The sequence below is a fragment of the Equus przewalskii genome, chromosome 1 (assembly GCF_037783145.1).
Source record: "Equus przewalskii isolate Varuska chromosome 1, EquPr2, whole genome shotgun sequence".
Classification (NCBI taxonomy): domain Eukaryota; kingdom Metazoa; phylum Chordata; class Mammalia; order Perissodactyla; family Equidae; genus Equus; species Equus przewalskii.
In genome coordinates, this window is record NC_091831.1 from 91,234,248 (window position 1) to 91,247,912 (window position 13,665).

Consider the following 13,665-nt stretch of genomic DNA (forward strand, 5'->3'; position numbering starts at 1 on the left):
GATTAGACATAGGAATCATTCATCTTCACGGCTTCTATCCTCACGCTCTCTCACCTAGATAGCGCCATATCCCCTTACCTGGACTCCCTGTCTGCACTCTCATATTTATTCACTACATCTATAGAGTTGTCAGAGTAAGTAAACCCAAATGGAATCTGATCATGTCATTTCCTTCTTGGATAAAATGCAGACTCCTGAGCAAGGAGTTCATGATGCTCTGCAGCTGACTTCTCAAGCGTCCTCTTTTGTCACAACCCATCTTGAACCCATGTGCTCATCCTCTGGAATTGCTTGCCACTCGTTTGACACTGCCTCCCTTTGTCCATGCTGCTCTCTTCTCCCAGATTCTCCTGTATCCTCTCCCACGTGGGCCTGCTGAACCACCACTCATCTTCCAGAACTCCGCTCAAAGATTCCTCCTTCGTGAAACTTTTCCTCACCTCTCCCAGCGGCCCTGCCCACTGCCTTCTGCGTCCCTATGATGGCACTCCTGGCACTTGCCTGATCTTGTTTATGTATATTTCTCCCCCACTGGACTATGAGCTCTTAGAGACAGCAGAATGTATCTTTTTCCTTTTGTATCATAACATCTACAACAGAGTAGCACTTGATGAATGACTGCTGAAAGAACTAACACGGAAGTGGCATCTGACTTGAAACACGTTACATGCCCAGGCACGAAGATCATCTCTGTCCTTAGGGCACAGCATAGCGAGGGTACGTAGTAAATTCATACTGTTTATCGGATGAAGAAACGAACGAACTCCTGAATGAATAAAAGAAAAAGTCGCATGTATGCCTTTGGATGCAGCAGAGGTGATGCAAGCCCTGGCGAGGTGGGCCTCTGCCTGGCTGGGTTTCCCAGGCTGCAGCTACATGAGGCACGGATGGGTGGTACTGGAAGCTGAGAAGGCAACAGAAGAGTAGAAGCAGGGGAGGCCACATCCTATTATAAAGAACACGGGGTGAGGAGGAGGCTGGGAGAGCTAACAGGACAGATCCCAGGCTGGTAGAAGGAGGGAGATCGAGGGATGGAGAGAAGCCAGTGGGCTGGAGACCACCCTCGGAACATGACGAGCCATGCTCTTCTTGACATTCCAATCACATAGTACACGCCTCACTGCCTCCCCTCCCTCAACTAGCTTGACCTCAGTGGTCAGCAAGAAATAAAAATTCTTCACCAAAACTCAGAGAACCCTAAAAAACAGGAGCCACATTTTAAAAAATCTAAAATAAAAAATGACATTTCTTGGGCTGGCCCAGTGGTGCAGCGGTTAAGTTCACACATTCCGCTTCAGCAGCCTGGAGTTCGCCGGTTCAGATCCCGGGTGTGCACATGGCACCGCTTGGTAAGCCATGCTGTGGCAGGCGTCCTACATATAAAAGTGGAGGAAGATGGGCGTGGATTAGCTCAGGGCCAGTCTTCCTCAGTAAAAAAAGAGGAGGATTGGCGGCAAATGTTAGCTCAGGGCTAATCTTCCTAAAAAAAAAAAAAAAGGAAAAAGACATTTCTGTTATCCTTTCTTTTTTTTCAGATACCTGATTGGGAACCAAGACAGGTAGACTTCTAATAGCAATTTGAGGATGATCCTAGTCTGACCGATTTGAAAAGCAAGTCTCTGGGTATGATTCCTTATGATAAGCACTTGGGGAGCCCATATGGAAAAACAGTCCAGAGCTACTGTGTACCTACCGCAGGCAAGCTCATATCCAAATGGGCCAAAGACAATACCAGTTACTCTATTGCATTTTATCCTGTCCTAAAGCTGTAATAGGAATTAGAGGGAGGTGGTGATGACATTAAGAATAACTAAGGGTCGGCCCCATGGCCAAGTGGTTGGGTTTGCATGCTCCACTTCGGCAGCCCAGGGTTTCCCTGGTTCGGATCCTGGGTGTGGACATGGCACCACTCATCAGGCCATGCTGAGGCGGCGTCCCACATGCCACAACTAGAAGGACCCACAACTAAAAATACACAACTATGTACTGGAGGGCTTTGGGGAGAAGAAGAAGAAAGAAAAAAAGAGAAGATTGGCAACAGATGTTAGTTCAGGTGCCAATCTTAAAAAAAAAAAAAAAAGAATAACTAACACTTTCAAGCTGTTAGTATGTGCCTTGCACTGTTTCTAAGCGCCCTGTAGGGCTGTACTCGGAGTGGATGGTGCACCACTGGCCCCTAGGGGAGCTCGAGGCACCTCTCCCAACTGCCCTCGACCTCACTGACCCCAATGACTCCACTGACCCCACTGGACATCAAAATGAAGATCAAGAAAATTCACTCCTTCACAGAGGATGGGTTTTACTTCAACCCAAGGCACCAATGAGGACACATTTCTGGAAGGGGAGCCTTGAAGGGGAATAAAGGTCACAGCACAACCAGGCTTGGTTTTTCTTGTCTTTGCGTACCCTCCCATAATGGAGAATTGAGGCCTATAAGGAAGACCACACATTTCCAGTCCAGGGCGCAGAGTGGGGAGATGTGAAGTGAAGGAGAGAGGAAAGTCAGAAGGACACAACACCAGATAGCCTCGATGCTCCTAGTGGGATAAAAGACAAGTTCATCGACAGAGAGATGGGAACTCTGGGTCAGTGCAGTAGTCATGAAATAGCTGCCATGGTGACTTTCTAGTGAATTCCTAGCAACTAGGGAAAAAACACACAACTGCCCAGCTAAGTTCAGACAGTGTCAGCGTGAAGTGTGCCTGACCCGCATGGGGATATTGTTTCCTTTACGAAACCCAAGTAGCTCAGGCCAGGGAACCAAAAACAAACAAAACCCACCTGAAAAGTGACACCAGGGCTGAAGGTGAGCAGGGTGATCAAGGCAGTGGGTCAAGGAAGGGCATAGAGACCTGGCTATAGAGCTGGTTAAGCGGGTGACTAGGCAATGCCAGCTAAGAGGACTGGTTTGTGGTGCAAGAGCAGAAAGCCTGGGGACAATGGGGATGGAAGAAGCAGAGGTCACAGGGAGGCATTAACTAAGCAGGAGTGAGATGTAGGGGAGGGGGCAGTGGAAGAGCAGGAAGCTATTTCTGAGAGCTGAGCAATGAAGAAGTCTAAGGTGTCACCATGCCACGGTGATGGGGGTCGGTGACATTGGTGATGTTGCGAAACTGGGGTATCAGGGCATTAGAAAGGTATCAACATATACGTTGGTTGCCCTGGATGTTGGCAAATGTTGGAAGAATGGACTGGGTGGTGGAATGTCCTGGAGGAAGGCAGAAAGTGTCCTGTGGGTCTGTACATGATGCCTTTGAAGGTGTGATGAGGGCAGGCTAAGTGCTGAGGTTGTGACGACAGTGGGAAAATGGTGCAGAGACGGCAGGGGTAGGGAGGGTGGAGGAATACCACGCTCATCACGTGGTTCAGCGGTGGAGAGAAGAGGATGCCATACGAGAGTGCAGAGGGAGAAGCCAAATTTCAGCAGCAAGGGCCATTGATCAAGGTGATGGCACGAGGCCAGGCTACAGCTGAAGTGGAGGCCCAGCTTGGGGGGACATGGCTGTGCTGGGAGCACGCATTCCTGTCCCTTGTCTGCTTCCATGACCTGCGTGTTTGGCAAGCTGGGGAACGGGCTGGGGTAAAGAAGAAATATTACTTTTGTGTTGTCTTTTTTTGTTCCCAAAATTTATAATTTGATTCTGCTCTTCACTGGACGCCATAATAATTTATAATTTCGTCTTGTACCACATTGCATGCCCTAATAATCAGGATGCATTCCCACATGTTATTCTGTTATTATTTTAGAGGAAGCTGCCAGTCTTACTTTAATTTCATTCTCCTCCAAGGCACTTTATGTTCCAGCCACATTGCCATGCAACCATCCGCAAGGAATAAGAATCACATAGATAACCAGCTGGAAGCACGATGCTGCGCCATGTGCCACAGACATTCTGGAATTCCTGGACACTATAAAACTGGAAATCTCAAATTTTTGGAATCTCAAGATTTTGAAAGTTTGTTCTCAAAGAATTCCTAGGAAACAAAAGCTAATGTCGTCCGTGAATCAGCATAGAGAGGTGGCTGAGGGCATGGGCTCAGGAATCAGACAGACTTGTGGTCAAACAGGCCAAGGGGTCCAGTTGGCAGCTACCGAGACCTGGGCAAGGCTCAGGTCTTCTCTGAGTCCTGGCTCCCTCATCTCTACAGGGGGATAATGTCTGTCTCACAGTGCTGCTGGGACTAAGTGAGATAATGCATGCAGGGGACTCCATACAGTGAGTGCTCCATAAATGCTATTACTTAATTCACTTATTTATTTTTAATTTTGCTTTTTTGCTTTTCCTGTGAGGAAGATTGGCCCTGAGGTAACATCTGCTTTCAATCTTCCTCTGTTTTATTTTTTTCTCCCCAAAGCCCCAGGACATAGGTGTGTATTCTAGTTGTAAGTCATTCTAGTTCCTCAATGTGGGATGCCGCCTCAGCATCGCTTGACGAGTGGTGTGTAGGGCCACACCCAGGATCCAAACTGGCAAAACCCTGCGCCACTGAAGCAGAGCGTGCAAGCTTAACCACTTGGGCACAGGGCCAGCCCCACTATTACTTTATTTTAAAGAAAACTTACTACTCTTTTTGTTTTGTCTTGTGAGTTTCTCGAGGAAAGTTGGTGAACAAATTATAAATTTAGATATATATTTCTTTTCCTAAGCAGCATTAAAATCATAGTTATTTGCCAATTTTTTCCTTACCATAAGCTCAGTACCTGAGGTAATTATTGCTGTTTTTCAGGTGAATAATTAAAGACAGCGGAAAAAAAAAGCAGGAAAGAGACCCAGAAGCTGTGCTTTTCCGGCGTGCTTGTTCCCCACGCCTCCTCCCACCTCCCACCACAGCTCTGCTGCCTTATCGTCACCTGCTGCAGGGGCAGCCCCCAACCCATCTGCTGTCACCCTCCTACACGGAACATGCATATGCACGTGTAAACATAGGTGCTCTCACGCACGCTGGAAAGACAGACGAATGCCACACGCATGTTAGCTTCTGGATCTAGTGAAATCATACTAATAACTCTGTATACTAAGCTTATCGTTTATAATTAATTGAAGAAGTGTCCATTTGCCATTTCTTAAAACCAAAGGTATTTCATGTCTTCATCCTTGCTGGTTTTAGATTATACACAAGATACTTGAATACTTAAAAACACTTAGCTCTGCCACTTTTGATAGAATGAACCCAAATATGTCATTAGCAAAGTAAACTAGCAAGTATTTCAGCTTAACTTCTACAAGGAACACTCATGAAGTCTAAGTGGAAGACATCATGGTAAAGTGAAGGACATAAGGAAGTGTAAATCCACGTGAGGAAATCTAAAAGACGCACTTGTTAAGTGGTGGAGATTTCGTAAAACGGACTTTTCTTAGAACTACACCTTGGTCTTGAACATTATACTGTTTGCTGCTTAAAACAATTCTGAGTTCTCCTTGGTTTGCTTTACCCACAGATTAGAAACACGTTGCTATACGGAAAATGAAGCCGTCGGGACAAGAGGAACAGAATCGGCATGTCCGGAGAGGCACGGACTTCTCATACTTACCACTGCACACAGGCATCTGGCAAGATCTTACAAGAGGGGGCCGCGGAAGGTGTCTGCACGTCATCTCGCTGAGGGGGGCGCGCCGGCCCTTGGCTGTCAGCCTTTGACACACCTGCTTTCTTCGCTGGGTTCCAACACCACAACTGACAGAACACTGCAATGAGAATCGTGCAACAGAGTCAAGTGGAGCATCAGCAGACAAACGCAGCCAACAACAGTGCAGTCTCAGATGGCGAGACGAGAGGGAACTGTATGGATGGGCGTGCCAATAAGTAAGCCACTTCCTAGGCTCGAACATCTTTTAGGATATGGAGAGTTTCGTTCTCCTCTCCCCTTCCCTCCCCTGCCCTACCTTCTTCTTCCCTTTCACTCTTTTGTTTTTTCCCTCCCTCCCTCCCTTCCTTCCTTCTTTCTGAGATAGTAATTAATTTCTAGTAATTTATTGTCACAGGGTTTTTTTGACCTTGTAATTGATGTCTTATTTTTTAGCTATTTACTTATATAGCAAGATGACTTTGCTTTTTTAAAAAAACAATACAGGGGCCGGCCCGGTGGCACAGCAGTTAAGTTCGCATGTTCTGCTTTGGCGGCCTGGGGTTCGCTGGTTTGGATCTTGATGCCGACCTACACCCCGCCTATCAAGCCATGCTGTGGCAGGCGTTCCCACATATAAAGTAGAGGAAGATGGGCATGGATGTTAGCTCAGGGCCAGTCTTCCTCAGCAAAAAGAGGAGGATTGGCAGCAGATGTTAGCTCAGGGCTAATTGTCCTCAAAAAAAAAAAAAAAAGGAATATATACCCATGACCAAGAATTCAAGAAATAGAAAAATATAAAAGGGAGTTTTTAAGAAATCACCCAAACTGCTACACATAAAGTAATAGTAATATTTGATAATCACTGTGTATATAACATCGATATTTGCTCATCATAATTACATGTGTACATACAATTAATTAAAAAATTTAATCCCATTTTATTAGGTATATTAGAAAAAAAAGAATCTAAAAGTGAAATTAAAGAGTTGCTGAGCATCTGATTTTTTTTCCCCCGTAAGTGATTAATTCCCGAAAGAACCCTTTAAAGTTAAGGAAGAAGACAAACGAAACCAACAAGTGATTCGGGTATTTTTAATGACAAATTTTGACTTGCTGCTAAGAAGGAGGAGGGAATGAGCACATTACATTCCCCCCACTCTCTTCTCCAAACTTGCTCTTGGTTTCGCCATAATATTTAGACAATGTTGAGATTTCTGATGTTTATGTTTTGTTCTGAAATGCAACTGCTGGTTGATTAGTCTTATTTCTACGCTGCAATGAATTCATCACTCATCTTCCATCTTTCCTTTAATCAGGGTCTGTGCATTCCTGGAATCTTTCTTTTGAGTCATCCTGGTGTCTCATCGTGGCCCTGCGGGCTTTTCCAGACAGGCTGATGGGAACATAGTCTCTGACTGCCTCTCTGCTGCCTTTCCACATGACCAACAACCAAGATGGAGAGAGAATACTGCGGTCGTATTTTCTTTCCCTTCACATGTGCAGACCCCGTTCCCTGGTCTTCTTGCACTGAATGCTACTGTGGACGTGTGTGAGGCCAAATGGGGAATTCTTGTCATTTACATGTTTGCCTTGTCTGCTCAGGGCCCTTATGGGTTCTTTCTTCCTTTATCCACAAGGTTCAGAGCCTTAAGCAGGCGATGTCTCAGTGGGTCATATTTTCTTGCCATGTGGTGCACTGTTATGACTTGCAGATTAAAGCTTTTATTAAAAGAAGTTAATACCCCTTTATAATCTCTGAATATTTTCCTGTTCCATTTGTTTGGTTCTTCTCACAAATACCAATTACACTGATGTTTGATCTCCTTTAAACTGCCTTTCATGTCCATCATTGCCTCTAAAAACCAGTTTTACATCTTTACTCCTTTCCATATCCTTTAATTGAGTTCCTCCAGCTTGTAGATCATATCTGTTTTCAGTCATTTTCTTTAATTTTTTTTTGTTGTTGCTTGTAAGGTAGTTTTATGTCTGTTGTTTTTTATTTTTCTCCTCCGTTTTTTCCCCAAGACTATTCCAGTTGTCTTTTCATCTCCTTTTGTTGACATGTAATCTTTTTTTGTATTCAAACATCATTTTTTTTCTTTTTCTTCCTTTCTTTTTTTTTTGGTGAGGAAGATTGGTCCTGAGCTAACAACTCTTGCCAATCCTCCTCCTTTTCGCTTGAAGAAGATTGTCCCTGAGCTAACATCTGTGCCCATCTTCCTCTATTTTGTATGTGTGACACCATCAAAGCATGGTTTGATGAGCAGTGGGTAGGTCTGTGCCTGGGATCTGAACCTTTGAACCCTGGGCCACCAAAGCGGAGCCTGCGAACTTAACCACTATGCCACTCAGCTAGCCCCTCAAACCTCGTTTCTAAGCCACTTTTCCCCAGACATCCCGACTGTGATTTCCTCAGGAACGTGGGTTCTGTTCGTGTGGACTTTTCTCTGGGTGGCATCTTTGTGATGTCCTGTTGCTCCTGTGACTCTTGCTTTCTCTTCCTTTCCCCACGTCCTGACTTCCTTCTTCCCCTTCAATCTTTTCCCCCCAGTTTTGATGCATAGATTTTAGGCTGGAGCCTTGAAGGCAGCTGGCTGTTGGTGAATAACGTGGGGGCCGTGGAGGGGAGAGCTCGGGCAGTTTACCTCGGCTTGTTGCCTTCAACGCTCTGTCACCAAATTTTTATTTCCTTTGCCCACATCTCTCTTTAGATTTTGGCATTCGGATGGGTGGTGTGACTCAGAGAAGAGCTTCTCAAATAACTGGCTCGCTGTGTAACAGCCCAGCAGCTGCTGCCCCGCTTCCTCCACACCACTTCATCTCTGGCAGCCTTCCTTGGCGAGGAGGCGTGCAAGTGTGGTTTCCCCTCCAGCTCCATCTCCCCTCGGGGCTGCAAGGACATTCTCGGTGTTTTCAGGGGCAGCTTGTGGTCCTCCCTCTAGTCTCTGGAATCAAAGAACTGTTGAATAGGCTTTTCAGGACTGTCAACTTGCTCCTAGGGAAATCTATATCCCGCTCGGCGCCTGAGGAAATATTTGTCAGCTCTCAGCCTTCCCTCTCATTTTGGTCCAGATTTTACAGTCTTTGGCAGGTGTGTTTTGTAATTTATAGTTTGGGATGGTGGCCATTTCATTGTTCACTGAAGACAGAGTGTTCTCTCTCTTTGTGGGTTTTTTGTTGGGTTTCAAAAGAGAGGAATGGAATGTTTTTTTAAATGTCTTTATTGTCATCTGTAACAGAAAGCCCTAATTATTAATATTTTTCAGTACAGAGAAAAGCTTTTCGTAAGCTTTTAAATAAATAATTTGAAATTGCCATTTACCAAATTATGATTTGTTTTTTTTTTTACCAAGTCAAATCATCATCTAGGAGTTTCCCGTATAATACAAATTAACATCAACTTTTTATGAAACCATCACTGTTAGCCATTTTTGTCCATATACCACAGTGGTTAACTAGTAGCTGATGATCACTCAGGAGCCATTTCTAATGATAAATGTTTTTTCCCCACAGTACGAATGGCAGGATCATCTGTAAACCCTTTTTCTGGATGGGGGTCTTCTGTTGTCTTGTGTGTGCTAAGTTCAAAGTTGGAGGGCCATCAGAGGATGTTCACAGCTCAGAGAGGGAGCAGACGACAGAACCAGCGCCATTAATTACAATTCACAAAGCAGCAACCTCACGCCAAGCCTTCTACAATTTATTCCATAGAAATCTGGTAGATTACTCTGGAAGAGCTCCTGGGAACAATACACCCTGAATTCTGGCATCTTTGTAACTATTTGTCTGAGACCTTTAAACTTGAAGGTCAGTTTGGCAGGATATAAAACCCTCAGCTCACATGTTCTTTCTTTTAGCATGTTAAATATGATGTTCCATTGTTTTGTAGTCTGAAGTGGTGTTTGTTGAGCAGTCTGATGTTAATCTGATTTTCTTTCCCGAATAAGCAACTTGGTCCTTTTGCCTGACTACATTCACGCATTTTTATCTTTAAAATCCAGTAGTGTTAGTAGAATATGTCTTGATATTGACCATTCTGGGTCAATTTTCCCAGGTATATTATGTGCCCTTTCAATATGGTGATTTCAGTCTTTTAGTATAGTTTTGTTCTGCCGTTTTGGTTTTATTTTCCCAGACTCTAATAATACATATATATAAATATATATATATATGTTGGATTTTCTTTCTCTGGCTTTCATATTTATCATTTTTGCTTGAGTCCTTTTAATTTCCCTTTGATTATTTTCATTTCCCTCCTTACTTTCTCTTCTCCGCTTCCTGTGTCCAGTCATTCTCGTGTTCTTCTAGTTCAGTCTCCATTTCTGAAATTTCTTCCCTCAGTTTTCTAATTCTTTCCTGAACTCTGTCAGCTATTTTTTCACACCCCCCTGTTATTTATTCATCTCGCTTCTGAGCTTTTCCGTTTCTGATTTGTTTCTGTTAATTTCTTAATTTCTTTTAGCTCCTTTGGTAATAGTAAGTTCTATTTTCATCTGCCTCAAGGCCACTTTTCATTACGTTGCTGTTTTATTGTTACTTGTATCTTACAGCATCGTTGTATGGGGTTTGCTGATGACCGTATTTAGATGAAATCAATTTTTTTTCTGTACTTTTAGGAGAGTGTGAGTGGGCGCAGTGTTTCGGAGTAGTTATCTTCACTGTGAAGGGCTCCCTCCTCTGGTGTTGAAAAGTATTCGAGATTTCTATCTTCTGGACTCTTCCACTCCCAAGGATTTGAACATTCTCTTTCCTTCACCCCTTGTGTTCCTTCTCAGCTCGGACTAGAATCCTGGCAGTTTTTCTTGGGGCTTTCTTCAGTCCTTATGGATGTGAGCTCCTCTACGGCTCTCCAATCTTCTTACGGCCCTGAGGGGGTCTGCACCATCTTCCTTGCACTCAGCCACACGCTGAGGCTAGTCGTCTTCTCTCAGGTTCACAGATTGGTCTCAGATCTACTTGCTGAGGGTTCTATTCAGATTAGGACTGTCTCCTTGGGGTGGTGTTTATTGTTGATTTCTGCGTTCCGTGGCTCTTGGCCCTTTCTCTTCTCTTTTTTAAATCTGTCTAGCTGCTAAACTTGCAGTTTCTGCACAGTTTCTGCTATTGTGGATGGTTTGGCCTCACTTATTTATATCACTTTTGTCAAAGTTATTTGTGTTTTTTTCCTTTCCTTCAGAAAAGTTTTTGTTTTAAATGAAGGATTTGGGGATATTGAACAACTATGTTGCCATCATGATTCTGCTTCACTGGAAGCTTCCTAACCATTTTTTAAGGAACTACTATTAACAATATACTCTCAGATATCGTGGTGTTCTTTTTTCCACGGCTTCAACTACCACTTCAATGCTGATATTCCCAAAATTATAACTTTAGTGTAGATTTCCCCTGAGCTACAATTCTTTACTGATACGTTTATAGATCCTCAAACTACAGGCATTTCAAAAGTCAACCCATTTTCTCTCCCTTTCAAGTCACCTTCCAAATACGCTTTTCCTTCTCTTATTAATTTTCAAGTTAATGCCTTCTCTAGCCATTAAGTACCCAAGACAGAAGTCTGGCCATCCTTTTCTTTTCACTCATTTCTTATCAATTCAATTACCAAATGCGTCAGTTTCCTCTGCTAAATATCATTCAAAACTATCAACTGTTCTCTACCCCAATTGCGCCACTCTCTCTCATTGGTTTTATTCCAATCTCCATCTAACGAGGGCTCTCAAGCTCTGCTTCCTTCTTCCTCTAACACATTGTTCACACTGAAACCAGAATTGTATGTCTAAAAACCCTGCATTTTACTTCTTTACTCAAGCTCCTTCCACCGTGCCCTCCATGACTATAGGGACAAATCCGAATCCCCAAGCTTCTTCACAAGACCATGGCTGCAACCTCTCCCTTACGTCTCACCTTCTGCCACTTCCCAATGCATCCTATGCTCAAGCCACATCAGCCTGATAAACTTACAATCGGCGCCTTTGTCTGCACTCTTGTCTCTGCCCAGAACACCCTTTCGTCTCACTTTCCACACGGTTTGCATTCATCCTTGGTGACCCAACTCTAAAGCTGCATCTTCTGCAACACTTTCCTGGCACCTAAGCAGACTCAGATGTCTCCACTCAACTCTCACATGGCTCTGCAGACGGAACACCTTTACTGGGCCTTTCCCACCGTTTTCCGCCTGTCTGCCTCACTGAAGTGTGAGCTCGTTGAAGACTGTATTCTTGGTTGTCTCAGATTCCTGGTGCCTGGGGTAATCATTACAGCCGTGCGCAGCCACTGTCTGCTGATTCAATGACCGTGAGCACGGAGGGCTGTGGTAACAGGCATCAAGTCTCTTTACTTCAGTCAACAAGTGCTTACCAAGCACCAAGTGGGATACAAACATGTGCAGAGATGGTTCTTCCCCTCTGGCAACCACAATCTAGTCAGGAAAATAAGGCGTATTCAGGGGTTGTGTGCGTGTGTGTGTGACTTAAAATTTAAGTGGAACAGACAGAAGTGCATAGACTTGAATGCACTGGGTATATTTTGAATGGGTCATAATATAAGAGTAAACTGTCAGATTGAGCCTAAAAAGACACTATTCTTCAAGTAGAAGAGTGGTTATCTACATAGAGATTAATGATTAAAAACTCATAATTAATACTACTTAAAAAAAAGAGTAAAAGGAAAGTTTTAGAGTAAACCTTGAGAACTGGAATATTCTTTTATTCACAGAAGGAATACCTGAACAAAGAGTTAATGCATTTGGACCAAAGACCTTGGATCAAGACCAAACTAATTCTGCAGGATGATTGATGGAGTAGATTCCCATCCAGAGATCTGCTATTTCCTAGCCCCACCAAACACCAGTTATGAAGATACAGATTACAAAATGTCTTAGAGAAGCGCAACCAAGGTTTTTAGATGCTGTAAAAAAAAGAGAGTCCAGAGATTGAAACTTCTTGAGGGCATTTCTATCCTAAACACCATCAATAAGCTAAAACTGTAAATAACAGTGTGTGTGTTTTGAATAATCCCTTCATGCAGCTGAGCACTGGTAAACATTTCACAACAGGTTCATGGGGAAAAGAGCCCTGATTGCAACATTTGCCAATTTCTGTGGTCCTATCCTGGCTGATTTCAAGCTGACAACCTGATGTCACTGAACACAAGGTGGGAAGAGATCACAGTTGTTCTCCCAAGCTGGAATGAACTGGCTCCAACACACTACTGCTTTCATGAGTCATAACTAACAAATCCATTGAAAACTGGAATGCCATATTTGGAAATCCATGTGTCCCGGACATACCTTGAGCTGTTCTTTGTAAAATTTCTCATTTCTAGAGATCTTTTCATTTTCCTTAGCATATGGATATATTTCAAGAAGTGGAAGTTGGCAGGGATAGGTAAATGAAGAAAGGAGGTGAAGACGTTAGAGATGATCACAAGTGCCGGACAGATGGTGGTGCACTCACAAGATGGGAGGTGAGATGGGGGAGCTGGCTGGGAACAAGATGAAGAGGGGATCCCCTTGCCTTCCCATGATGAGGATATAACCTATTTGGAGAGCTGAGGATGTGGTATTGAACAGAAGGTTAGAAACTGTTCCTGGAGATAGAGAATCACTCGTAGAAGTTAGAGAAGAGGTCAGGACCCAGAATCAATTATGGAGGGAAAATGCAGTGATGGAATCAAAGGGCCAAATACTGAACTTTTTGGAGATTTGGAAGAAAGTAAACCAATAGAAAAGATTTAATTGGGTAAGTAGGAAAAATAAAGAACACCAAGAAATACCATGAAGGAGAATGCTGAAGGTAGACAAAATGGTCAAATGCTCCACAAAAGTAAAGAGAATAAAGAATGAGGAGAGGCTACTGCATGTCATTCAGGGGACAGAGGCACAAAACAAGCTTCAGGGAGTATATGGGTCACAGAAATCCACCATTGGGAAGACTGCCCCATATAAGAGTCAATGCTCCTTTCTTATAACGTGAAAGGCAGTGTAAGAACTGAAGGCTCCTTTCTGCCTAAAACTTGGTTTAGATCTAAGGAATCAAGAAAAGCTAATGAGCCAAACGAATGAACAAAGGCCAACCACGCCATGAATAGAGCTAGTGTTG

At 43.7% G+C, this 13,665-nt stretch overlaps 1 protein-coding gene across 5 annotated transcripts in view; it reads right to left on the reverse strand.

Moving 5' to 3' along the window:
• Positions 1–13,665, reverse strand: part of ADAMTSL3 (ADAMTS like 3) — a 327,141-nt gene that overhangs the window by 65,581 nt on the left and 247,895 nt on the right. For all 5 annotated transcript variants that reach the window (XR_011525377.1, XM_070569997.1, XM_070569993.1 and 2 more), the window contains exon 20: positions 5,534–5,687. Coding sequence is in view for 4 of the 5 variants with exons in the window: in XM_070569997.1 (XP_070426098.1) it covers positions 5,534–5,687 (154 nt within the window). In the remaining variant the exon portion in view is untranslated. The remainder of the gene's footprint in view (positions 1–5,533; positions 5,688–13,665) is intronic.